Source organism: Puma concolor, chromosome D2, assembly GCF_028749965.1.
Source record: "Puma concolor isolate L17-30 chromosome D2, mPumCon1.1.hap2, whole genome shotgun sequence".
NCBI lineage: Eukaryota > Metazoa > Chordata > Mammalia > Carnivora > Felidae > Puma > Puma concolor.
In genome coordinates this window covers 11,494,702-11,508,226 of record NC_141677.1, presented here as the reverse complement: position 1 = coordinate 11,508,226, position 13,525 = coordinate 11,494,702, and the positions used below count along the sequence as shown (strand labels likewise).

The 13,525-nt window shown below is 40.3% G+C and overlaps 1 protein-coding gene across 4 annotated transcripts in view; it reads left to right on the top strand.

Annotated features, from left to right (window-relative positions):
* The window catches only part of RYR2 (ryanodine receptor 2), a 760,386-nt gene that overhangs the window by 292,716 nt on the left and 454,145 nt on the right, over positions 1-13,525 (top strand). For 3 of the 4 annotated variants that reach the window (XM_086679586.1, XM_086679585.1, XM_086679584.1), the window contains exon 1: positions 10,228-10,278. In XM_086679586.1, the coding sequence (XP_086535712.1) occupies positions 10,270-10,278 (9 nt within the window). In that variant the 5' untranslated portion in view covers positions 10,228-10,269. Of the gene's footprint in view, positions 1-38; positions 56-10,227; positions 10,279-13,525 lie in introns of those variants that run through there. The other variant, XM_086679587.1, reaches the window with a different exon arrangement.

Below are 13,525 nucleotides of genomic sequence, written 5' to 3'. Positions count from 1 at the left end.
GCCTGTTATTTATTTTGGCTTTTTCTTTCCCCAGCAAGTTGATGTGGAAGAATGGGTATGTGTTTCCATGTATTTACAAAGAAACTGTGATCTTAAACAAGTGCATGTTTCCTATTGCCTCTAATCTTTTTGTTTTGCTTCTGAGTGTGGCTTGTACTATGAATATTCAAACTAACTGCTATCTTGTAATGAGCACATATTGTACTGGTCGCTACGTAGAACCTTACGAAGTTTTGGTTTTGCTTCGTCTGAAATGAGGTAGATTGGAAAACCCTATCCAGAAGTATATGCTTTCTATATAATTTGTAATTATGATATGCTTCTGATCAACAGGAATCAGAATTGTTTATCTCTTATCCAACAAATCTCGACTACTTAGTCTTAAAGCCCTCCTGCTTAGCTCTTATGTTTTCCATGCTCTATAGACATGGTCTGTTATCTGTATTAATGGAATCTTTAAAAGTACAGGTGTTGTCAGTATTGTGAGGAAAGATGCAGGTGACAGGGTTCTGGAGGGAAAGTCTGGACCAACATTGTGACAAATCATGTAAGGTGGCCATGTTACTACTCAGATGTCACTTTCCTCATCTGCTAAAAGGAGAGAAGAATCCTTACAGTCCTGAACACCCTGAATACCTTTAATTCTGAATGGAAATTAGAGTCTCACCAACACTTTTTTTCCCCGAGCATGCAAAACAGCGAAGCATGTTTTATTATTTTTGTTGTATTATTTTGTTTTTATTTGCTTTGTGACTTAATATATTGACTTAAAAAAATTTTTTTTAATATTTGTTTATTTTTGAGAGAGAGACAGCAAGAGCAGGGGAGGGGCAGAGAGAGAGGGAGACACAGAATCCGAAACAGGCTCCAGGCTCTGAGCTGTCAGCCCAGAGCCCGATGTGGGGCTTGAACTCAGGAAGCCTGAGATCATGACCTGAGCCGAAGTCAGAACCTTAACCGACTGAGCCACCCAGGCGCCCCAAATATTGACTTTTAAAGATTGGCTTAACCGATGGCTTCATTCTATATTTATTATTTTCCCTGATCCTGGGATATGAGTCTCTTGATATTCTCAATATTTTTGAGCCTTTTGCTACCTGATTTTCAGTAGCCTTTCAGTGGTGTTTCTACCACTGAAACGAATGCATGTTCACTTGGCTTTTTGTGAATCTTGGCTCTTTTTCACTTACTGTATCCCTTTATATTGATGGAAAGCTTTTTTGTTTTTTTTTAATTGCCATTTCCATGACGATGATACCCATATAATTTTGAGAACTGCTACTTCTATATTATATTTCTGGTGAGAATGTAAACTCATCATCTGTCTCTTCGTAGCTAAATGATTACTAATTCTGTTCAACTTTTTTGTTGTTGTTTTGAAATTTCATGTCTTCTGTGCCTACAGTTAGAGTTCTGGTCCAAGCTTTACACTCTTCTTGTCTTGGGAATAAAGGCCTGTCTCTACAAACATGTTGGTCGTCTTTTGGTGGCTCCCTGCCAATGTCAGCTGTCCTAAAATGAGTCTGTCTTTTCTCATTTTGGTGCCCCTTTACTTCCATTAGTCAACTTAGGTGCTGTACCCAGAGATCACTTTTTCTTGAACCAACCAGTCACGCCACTTTCAAATCTGGAAATAGAATTCATGAACAAATGGGAACCCTCTTTTCCTTTGTCTGTAAGTGTTTCCCTCTCTTCCTCCCTGTGTCTGGTTACTCTCGACCTACCTCACGGTGTGGCTTTTCTTTCTCTCATTTTCGTAACAATTTCACGTCTCAGACTTCATTCTTATCAAGTTTATTCGTAAATCTTCACAGTTGAGGTTGCTTTCTGGATCTGAGAAAGAAAAGGAAGTAACATTGAGCTGAAAATCATGCAGTTCAGCTTTGCAAGTAACTAGCTTTATAACCTTATGTAGGCTATCTGTCGACTGTTATCTCATCTATAGGATTAGAATCTGGACCAGTCCTTTCTTATTCTAAGATAGTACCATTATATTAACAATAAAACATTGATGCTGAAATATGCTGCCATTTAGATATCATATAATGAAAATTCCTGCTGGCATTTTTTGAGGAAACTGGTAATCATTATGAGTATATGACTCGGTAAATTTTTGGTTTGAGCTCTTCCTTTCTTTGAAGACTCATGTAGTTCAAATCTTACATATTTTCCATTGGAAGTTTGAAATTCGACTGTAACCAGTACCTTGAAGGGTAACAGAAAAACAGTTTAACCCCCTGCCTACCCACCTGCTCTATGGGGCCTCTACTCCTTTGTCCCATTCCTTAAATTAGGATGGGTCCCATGACCTCTCTTATATTCAGACAGTAAGAACCCCTCCCCCAGTCATTTCAAGTCACAAAAGTCTCATTTTGGTAACCAAATCATGCAATCCTGTGTAATCGGGGTGGTGGGGGGGTCTGAAGTTAATGTAGGTTGACCTGTGTTGGAGCTCGGGCCACCCCAGGCTGGAACCCAGGAGGGGAGGGGGGAAGGGGTGGGAAGCTGCCTCTTACTTCGCTCTGCCAGGGTCCTCACACCCTTGCCCATTGCCCAGCGCTCCTGCCCCTGTCAGGGTGCAGCAGGAACATGGAAGAAGAGGGAAGTTGGCAGGAAGTCTTTTTAAAAAAAAAAAATTTAATGTTTATTTTTGAGAGAGAGAGTGAGTGAGCTAGTAGGGGAGGGGCAGAGAGGGAGACACAGAATCCAAAGCAGGCTCCAGGCTCTGAGCTATCCGCACAGAGCCCGACCCGGGGCTCCGACTCACAAACTGCGAGATTATGACCTGAGCCAAAGTTGGATGCTTAACTGCTTAACCAACCGAGCCACCCACGTGCCCCTGGCAGGAAGTCTTTCTTGATGACAGTGACCTTCATTGGGCTTGTCAGGTGTTAAGGCGAGCGCTCTCTGGGGCACTTGGGAGGGTTTTCTGGGGAATGCCCGTCACCAGAAATCTGACCTGTGGTTCTCTTGCCTCAGCCAACGATCCCCCAGCTGGTCAGTGGTGACGACTGCCTTGTCCCAAGGCCTCTTGGGGGCATTACGGACATCCCCAGGCCGGCTCTTTCTGGAGCAGCCTGTCTCTAACAGCAAGCCCCCTCCTTGCCCTCTGCTGCCACAGCCTGCCTAGCCCGTCTCTTCGTCTTCATCTCCAGGCACAGTCAGACACCCGTCTCTTGTGTCCCACCTCCTGGGGGACACAGGTGTCTCCGAAGCCACTCTCTCTAGGCTTGAGGTGAGGCCAGGCTGAAGTGGGCAAGAGCAGGACTCAGAAGCTCCCAAAACCTCCTTCCAAGAACCATGCTTTTGCTCCCCGACCGCTTCTGGAAGACCAGAGCTGGGGGTCAGCCAAGGGCAGCAGGCCGATTTTCAGCCGCCCCTTTTGGTGGGATAACAGTAAGTTTGGAATGTGGTACTCTTTGCCATCACTTTGTTCTGAGACAGGTGTCCCAAGACAGGGACAGGTGTCCAAGACAGTTATACTTGCTTAACTACACAGGGCATTTACCAACCCCAGATTAAGACCTTTAGGAGTCCTGTAAAATTTACATATATATGGAAAGGCAAATGGCTCCTTTGTAAATTTTCTGATAGTATAATTCCAGATAGCTTCATCAAAGGTCAATCAGTCTTAATCAATCTCTTCCTCCCCCCCTTCCCGCCCTTCCTCTCTCCACTGGTTTCCCAGTGTCTCTTTGAGCATCTTTGAGTATTTTGCATTTAATCATAAGCCCATTGAGTAATCAAATGTTGCTCTTCATACGCAAAGGGAGAATAACATTGGTGGGTCTGGAGTAGCAGGTGATAGATTGCCTGTTATTTCTGTCTACTCCACCCCAGCCTTCTGGCACCCCTAACCCATAGCATCGGCCTCTAGCATGGTGCCTGGGGTTGCAGGCCTCTAGCGTGGTAGCCTAGTGCGTGGGGTTGGGTGGAGCTGGGACGAAGGGATGGAAAACAGTGTGATATTTGTCAGATGTGGAGCAGTGTCTGTAGACCGAATGAGGTCTCGTACATATACTTGCTCTTTTCAGGAATACGTTGATGCTGTTGTAATTGGTAAGATACAAAATTCTTTCAAATGTTCCTAACTGAATAGCAGTTTAAAAACAGTAATGTGTTTTCATGTGCATGTACTGCCATGTGAGGGCCTGTGAAATGCTTTCATGTTTTCAAGGTTCATACGTGTTTGAAATGGTTTGGAAAAAAATAGAATGTTCTATACTTTGATATACACAATTAAAAAATTTTTTAACATTAATTTTTGAGAGACAGAGAGAGAGCATAAGCTGGGGAGGGGCAGAGAGAGAGAGGGAGGCACAGAATCTGAAGCAGGCTCCAGGCTCTGAGCTGTCAGCACAGAGTCCGACATGGGGTTTGAACTCATGAACCATGAGATCATGACCTGAGCCGAAGTCAGACACCCTGATATACATAATTTTTTATATGTAGGTGGTGATCTGAGTATAGGTGAGGCTTTATGTATCTTCGGGTCATTATGATCCATATATTTTGCGCAGAGATCAATTTGTTGGTTTTGATTTAGACAAATTTTTTTTCACGAGACAAGCTACAAAAAGAGGAAAGCCCTAAATAGCTCTTTTACTTCATATCTTAGGCGTTCATGCAGCTCAGTGATTTATAAACCTGTGTCAGCGAGCCAGAATGGGAGGATTTATGGTAGCCTTTCAGAAGCATTTATTTTTCTTCGCCCTTCAAAAGAAGAAGTGGATAATTACACACATATATATTGTCAAATTCGTGACACTCAAAAGAAAAGGCAGTTCATGTAAATCCTTTCTGTACAGAATTGTCAATAGGTTGAAAATGACAACAGTGATGACCAATCTGCCCCCCAAATATAGTGAATTATTTAAAAGATACGAGCATGCACCTGTAACCAGATAGTTATTATTATGAGCCATGTGAGAGCATAGCCACAGGCTCAATGATTACAGGTATCACTCTCTTTCATGATGATGAAAGCCGTGCCCCTTTTAGATGCTCTCTGGGCCTGCAGTCAACATGCCTGTCAATCGGTCCAGTTTTGGATATTTTCAGTGGAGAATCCCTAGAAAGTTAAGTATTTACATACGGTATTTTTATCATAAGAGAAATAGTTGAGGGTTTTGTTATTACAAATATGCATACATATATCCTATTAGATAGTATATATTGATATACACTTGGACCTTGGAGTTGTTACTTTTAAACTTCTTTTGGTCCCTCAAATATATTGGGAACATTATTAATTTAAAATAACTGGGGCGCCTGGGTGGCGCAGTCGGTTAAGCGTCCGACTTCAGCCAGGTCACGATCTCGCGGTCCGTGGGTTCGAGCCCCGCGTCGGGCTCTGGGCTGATGGCTCAGAGCCTGGAGCCTGTTTCCGATTCTGTGTCTCCCTCTCTCTCTGCTCCTCCCCCGTTCATGCTCTGTCTCTCTCTGTCCCAAAAATAAATAAACGTTGAAAAAAAAAAATAAAATAAAATAAAATAACCACCAACATGGGAATGCAAATTGGTGCAGCCGCTCTGGAAAGCAGTGTGGAGGTTCCTCAGAAAATTAAAAATAGACCTACCCTATGACCCAGCAATAGCACTGCTAGGAATTTACCCAAGGGATACAGGAGTACTGATGCATAGGGGCACTTGTACCCCAATGTTTATAGCAGCACTCTCAACAATAGCCAAATTATGGAAAGAGCCTAAATGTCCATCAACTGATGAACGGATAAAGAAATTGTGGTTTATATACACAATGGAGTACTACGTGGCAATGAGAAAGACTGAGATATGGCCTTTTTGTAGCAACGTGGATGGAACTGGAGAGTGTGATGCTGAGTGAAATAAGCCATACAGAGAAAGACAGATACCATATGTTTTCACTCTTATGTGGATCCTGAGAAACTTAACAGAAACCCATGGGGGAGGGGAAGGGGAAAAAAAGAAAAACAAAAAAACAGAGGTTAGAGTGGGAGAGAGCCAAAGCATAAGAGACTCTTAAAAACTGAGAACAACAATCTGAGGATTGATGGGGGTGGGAGGGAGAGGAGGGTGGGTGATGGGTATTGAGGAGGGCACCTTTTGGGATGAGCACTGGGTGTTGTATGGAAACCAATTTGACAATAAACTTCATATATTGGAAAAAATAAACAAATAAAATAACCACCAACATAGATGGACCTGGAGGGAATTATGATAAGTGAAGTCAGACAGAGAAAGAGAAATACCAGGTCATTTCACTTACATGTGGAATCTAAAAAACAAATGAAGAAACAAAAAAACAGAAACAGATGCATACATACAACAAACTAGTGGTCACCAGAGGGAACGTGGCGGTGGGGCGGGGGCGATGGTCAAAATAGGTGAAGCGGATTAAGAGGTACACACTTCCAGTTATAAAATAAGTCACTGAGATGAAAAGTACAGCATAGGGAATATAGTCAATAATATTGTCATAATGTTTGGTGACTGCACTTACAGTGGGGAGCTTTACGTAATCTATACGTTGGTGAAGCAATGTCATACACCTGAAACTAATAAAATGTTGCCTGTCACTTATACTTCAGTTAAACAGATAGCCACCAATAACCTCAAGTCTTTGGTGGTGAGAGGTCTTTTTCTTTTTTCAACATCGTGAAATTTACCAGATGTATATCCCCACTTGCAAAGTAGAGGTTACCAGTTGGGGGATTATGGAGAAATCCTAGCATCTTGCTACATGCAAGAGAAAAGATGGCAAATAAGAAATTCAGTGGATAGCCTGTGTGCAAAGTAGGACGTTTCCTGCCCTCAGTGGAAACTTCGTTTTAAAAGGTCCTCCTGCATCAAAATTTTGCCCTAGCCTTTCAGATTGTTGGATTGGATAATTCTTTTTAGTGACAAGCCCCCAAATGTTTATTTTGTGCTAATTCCAGATCTATATAATTTTTGAGGAGATTATTTCAGTAAAGGTTCTTTTAAAACTCTAAGAAAGGTCCATGTATAGAAGTATTACATTTTTAAATCAGTTGTCATTTCATAAAACTGAAATAACAGCTTGTTTTAGTTTATTTTATTTAAAATTTTTTAATTTTTATTTTTGAGAGAAAAGGAGAGAGGGGGAGAGAGAACGCAAGCAGGGAAGGGGCACAGAGAGAGGGAGACACAGAATCTGAAGGAGGCTCCAGGCTCTGAGCTGTCAGCACAGAGCCCGACATGGGGCTTGAACTCACAAACTTGTGAGATCATGACCTGAAATGAAGTCTGATGCTTAACCGACTGAGCTACCCAGGCACCACTGAAATAACAATTTAAAAAATTCAAAGTTGAACTGAAAGGCCTAGCTATGGTAGAGGAGCTTTTTCGGTCTCCCGAATCACTGTTTCTTTCTTTATACCAGCAATGGATTGAGTGTAATTATGCATTCTCTTGATGTCCCATGTTTGATTACAATTTTCCTAAAGGAGTATTGCTATTTGATTTGTTTTCCTACTCATAATCATTTGCATATGCCAAGAAAGCCCTTCAGGTCTCTCAGCTGTGCTAGATCAAATGACATAAACTTACAGACCAAAGACTATTCTGCTTCTGTTTGCCATCCATTGGCCCCCCCCCCCATGGCCATCTATCTGTGAGTTACAGCTCAAGGATGTCTAATTGTCTTCCTGGTTCATGTGAACGTAGCGTAATGGGGGCTCTGCCTCCAGCTCTTGCTCACGTTTGAAGTTTCATCGGACCTACCAATTCGGAAGTCATTTACACTAACCCTTGAACACTGGGTTACTGCCACTTGCCCTTTACCCTAAAGAACTAAAATCTCTCCCTTGTGTTTCATCCTCCACCAGTTTCTTCTAGACAGAAAGCAGCGTCAATTCACCTTGGTGCCTGGACTCTTCCTTCGTTTATAGTCCTCTGTTTCTGTATCTTGTCTAATAGAATTTTAGCTTTTATCTAATGACCTTTGCATGAGGGAAATAAATAATTCTTTCAGTAAAGTGGAAGCATAAGGTGATACTCTCTAACCTAAATCAACCCTATTCTCTTCAATATTTATCTTTAGGCATGAGTTTCTTCTTTTAATCATGTCAGCACCTTTTAAAGGATTTTGTTACTCTTTTTTCTGTTGCTTTTTATCGTACCTAGGCAGTGTTTACATTGAGATTAAAATTGCATATATATCCTTTTTGTTTTCATGTATCTTGCTTGCTTTTTCATTCCCCAGTGGTCCCCTTTGAACTTGTCATAATGTTATCACTTGGTTATCAGTTGTGCTTGAGCCAAATGGACCAACCAGTGGTTTGCATAGAAGGTTAATGTCAGTAATGCCCCAAGTAATCTTTCATGTTTTTGATTATCTTTTGATAATGTGTGTCTGGTACATGAGCTGTTCTTTCTCATGCTGCAGATGGATATTTTGGCCTTTGCTAATTTTCAGTATTTGTTCTCTTTTATCCTATATCAGGATTACTCTCCCCAGTGACTCACCCTTCTTGTAGTTAGGACACTACTTAGGAATTGTAAATAGCAGCCCTCTGTTCTGACTCTCCTGACCATTCTTTTTTCTATTTATTACAGTTCTGATGTAGTTTAACCTAGAAAACAGAAAATCAGCCTGAGAACATTTCTCAAGGAAAAATCTCCGAAACTGAGCTCAATTAAAAAAACAAAAACAAAAACAAAAACTCATGAATAAAGTATCTGTTATAAGCTATGATCTGTACCAAAAGTTTGGAATTGTGTTTTTCTTTTAATTAAGGCTTTAAAAAGGATTTTTCCTAATTCCTCATCTAGTGATATTTACATAATAGGATGTGATTGGCCAGTTTCATCATGGAAAATAAATTTTCTGATGTCATTTACCATTGATACCACTTACAAAATTGTAACCAAACAGCCTATATATTTTTTTTTTTTATTTTTAAATTTTTTTTTCAACGTTTATTTATTTTTGGGACAGAGAGAGACAGAGCATGAACGGGCGAGGGGCAGAGAGAGAGGGAGACACAGAATCGGAAACAGGCTCCAGGCTCTGAGCCATCAGCCCAGAGCCCGACGCGGGGCTCGAACTCACGGACCGCGAGATCGTGACCTGGCTGAAGTCGGACGCTTAACTGACTGTGCCACCCAGGCGCCCCAAACAGCCTACATTTTTAAAGCTAAGAATGAAATGGTTCTTTACACATTTTTCTTAAATTTTTGATATTAAAGAGTCACCTGTCTGTCTCACTCAGAACAGCATGCAACTCTTGATCGGGGTTGTGAGTTTGAGTCCCACGTTGGGTGTACAGATTACTTAAAAACAACATTAAAAAATATAATATTAAAAATGAAAAAAAAAACCCAGTCAAAGTAGAGTTTCCATTTAGTAACATGTAAATTACTATGCATGTATGTTTCAGGAAAATAACTGTGGTATTTACAAATACTATGTTAGATAACTTCCCCTTGCTGTTGTCTTTAAAATGAATGTGAACGTGTGTATCTTTTCTCTTTAGGACTTAAACACTGTTGACAGCTAAATTTAACCCTAAGTTTGGAAATATATTGTTATTTTTCCTTCTTAGCTCTTTGGCATCTGTGAACCTCTTCTAAGAGGAGGCAGTCAAATTTTAGGGGTCTAAAGAAAAATGAAGAAATGTATGTACAAATTAGGTTTTGCAGAAGTAAAATGAGCTATTATCATATATGCAAATCATAAGGAGAGAAATGTTTTAAGGGAAAAAGAGAAAAGTTTTTGTGGTTTTTCTTTGAAATACACGTCTCGGAATATGTAGTATCTAGAACCTGCTTATTGTTTTTTGCATGACCTGTAAACAGCTTATCACAGCCTCTTAATTTACAATCTACCTTACCTGTTTCTAATCCACTATCTTTACTAAACTTTGTTGGGTTGCTGTTTTATATCACTGCATTTTTATGCAAGAGATAAAAAAAAGGTATAAAGCATTTTTGAGTATCATTCTCAGAATATACCTTTGGTTCTTTTGGTGCTTAGTGGCTATGTTATAAATCGAATCATGCATTAAAGTACAGCAGCATGTTTTCACAGAAGTAGGAGAAACTGATATAAAGACAATTTCAAAGAGAGTTCTGCCTGCTACATCTTTCCTCTAGCATGTAGTTGATACGAAGTTTTCTTGTGATCTCACAGTGAGGGTGGTAGTTTTTTTATTGTTCACATAACTCTATTTTGAGCAGTGGAACCTTTATAAATAAGAGCTATTTTTAAGAAGTCTTTGCAAAAATGTATAATATTTTCTCTCTTTTCCTTCTGCCCCTACAGAAATTCATGATGAAGGTAAGACATTGGATCATCTGGTCTATATGTAATACTTGGTGCGTTTTAAATTTGGTTACATGCATTTGTTTTTTAATTCGTGGCACCTTTCTTCGCATTTTCAGGTTTTTTAAAATTAAATCAAACTTTGAAACTTGTAAATTTAATTTTTTTTTTCAACGTTTATTTATTTTTGGGACAGAGAGAGACAGAACATGAACGGGGGAGGGGCAGAGAGAGAGGGAGACACAGAATCGGAAACAGGCTCCAGGCTCCGAGCCATCAGCCCAGAGCCTGACGCGGGGCTCGAACTCCCGGACCGCGAGATCGCGACCTGGCTGAAGTCGGACGCTTAACCGACTGCGCCACCTAGGCGCCCCTGGAACTTGTAAATTTAAATAAATCACACATTTATATTTGACGTCTTAATGAACAATGTTTGACATTTTGGGTCATATTGTACGACATTAAGTTTTATTTAGCCGATGTTAGGAATTTCTCCTATCAAAACTTATTTTTTTCACAGCTTTCCATTTAGAATTTTCACTCTGGGGATCATATTGGCTGTTTTGCTTTTAAAGCTGTCTTGCATGAATACAATATGAAATTTATACTCTGGGAAATTGGAAGAGGCACCATGAAGCTGCTACAGGAGAAGTGAAAATAATTTAACCCCTTTTCATTTCTTTTTTTTTTTTTTTTTTTTTTAATTTTTTTTTTTCAACGTTTATTTATTTTTGGGACAGAGAGAGACGAGACAGAGCATGAACGGGAGAGGAGGGGCAGAGAGAGAGGGAGACACAGAATCGGAAACAGGCTCCAGGCTCCGAGCCATCAGCCCAGAGCCTGACGCGGGGCTCGAACTCACGGACCGCGAGATCATGACCTGGCTGAAGTCGGACGCTTAACCGACTGCGCCACCCAGGCGCCCCACCCCTTTTCATTTCTTAACCAAATTACAAAAGTGGAAAGATCTTAAAAGACAAGTTGAAAGGGGAGAGAAAAATACATGACATGTTATTGAAGGAAATATGAGGAAGAAGAGCAGAATGTCATTCTTTTGAGATACAAACTAGAAGTTTTTTGTTTTCTTTTTATGTACCTACTATTTTTTCTCATATAACATTCATGCAATTTAATTTTTATTTGAAAAGCCAAGAAACAATGTGTAGAGAAATTTATTGTATTCGCTCAGTGAAGGCTTAATATAATTTAAAAATCCAAAAGAATGTCATTTCTTTTTAAATTTCTTTTTAATATTTACTTATTTTTGAGAGAGAGAGAGACAGGATGTGAGTGGGTGAGGGGCAGAGAGAGAGGGAGACACAGAATCCCAAGCAGGCTCCAGGCTTCGAGCTGTCAGCACAGAGCCCCACGTGGGGCTCAAACCCACGAACTGTGAGATCACGACCTGACCTGTGAGATCACTTAACCGACTGCGCCACTCAGGCACCCCAAAAGAATGTCATTTCAAAAGATATAAACTATGAAACCTATTAACTCAAAATTCTGGATGTAGATTTAAAAGGTCGCATGGAAGAAAAGGAAGCAAAGTGTCCCTGGTTGAGTGTCTCTTGAGTCTATGTCTGTCGTTCGTATTTTCCAAAACTCTGTACTATGAGTGTTGTGGGGTCCCCACAACTGGACCTATTCATTAACGTTAAGAATTTGACAGTTGGGGTGTCAGAGCAGATGACTTCTTTGAAGCCATCTATCATCAAGGACACAAAACATTTTCCTAAATTTCAGATAACAGAAGATACTCTTATAACCTTAACATTGGGAAGAGAGGACATTAACCACTTAATTAAACATCATGAAGCAAGCATTGTAGTTGGGAAATGGTATAAATAGCAGCAAAACATGAGTATGTCCTCTCCTTGCAGATATGAATACGTACCTAATGAAATGGGGTTTGAAAAATTCAGTTTTTCTTGCCAAATCTGCATTTACACTGCTCTTTTTTCCATCTTGCCGTTTTATCATACCAGTCTCTTATCCAATGCCATATCTACTTCCCCTTGGAAGAGGATGAATGGGATGGTTACCTTAAACTTCTCTTTCAAGCGTTTTCATGAGAGCAGGTTCATAGAAAACTCAGTGCAAACAGAAAGATGATGTAGCATGGAGGAGGGCACGTGTGGGGAGCACTGCGTGTAGGAGACCAGTAGTGACCAGACAGGTTCTACTTCTGAAACCAATATTGCATGGTACGTTAACTACCTAAAATGTAAATTAAAAAAAAATAAAGGTGATGTAGAATCAATTTAAACCAGGTAGCATACCTGGAATGATTTGATTAGGGTCTAATTCCCTTTAACTGCAAAGCCAGAAGCCCGATGGCTTATTTTTGTACCTGCATTGGATGATCCAAAGAGGTTAGAATCTAAGCAGAGGGTGTATGTGTGAAGTTATAGCAATTTAAGCCACTTAAACGGGAAAAGATGCCGAATTTTCTTTAGCTTTCATCTTCCAATCGTGATTTGCTTTGGGTTTCATACCTGGACAGGCATTGTTTAACCTCCTAGAACCAGACAGATGTTTCCTTGTGGTGAGAGCCCATTTCTACTCTTGGCGCAGTGGTTGGTTCATAGATCTTCGGTCTGCTTCCACAGGAGACCTTTAGGTTAAGACACCCATCAGAGGTACACCATCCAATGCCAAATGGCCATCTTGACACTGTTCAACTGGCTTCGTCAGACACACTTACTCTGCACCGAAGACAGATTTCTCATCAGTTATTATAATCATCTTGTGAATCTATTACGTGATTTCCTGTTAAAGAAGGCAGGGCTGCGAGTGTCTGTGTCCTGCTGCTGGGGACCCATAGGTTGACCGAAATACCAGGCCCCCCAATTCTGTGTGATTCCTCTTTGATCTTGTGCCGTTCACAGTTGCATTTTATAGGTCATTGTCAGATGATTTAAAAGTTTAAGCATGGAGATATTTTTCCGTTTTTCTCCCTGGAACAACTCATTTCCCAAATTTGACTATTAGGATTTGAAGGTAAACTTAAAAGCTTCTCTGCTTAAATATCTGAGCACAATGAAAGAAGTTCTCTAATACAAATTTCTTGTTCTTGTCTGTTGTTTCATATTTTGGCGTGTACTCAAGGATCACCTGCAGTAATAAATTTCTTTTAAGATTTCATTGTTTTACTTCTAAAATGGCATGTTATGTCATAGCAGTCAAGGAATACAGAAAAATGCTGTGGTCTGACTTATTACAAAAACAACCTTTTTGCATAATAAGGGCCTGGAATGATGAT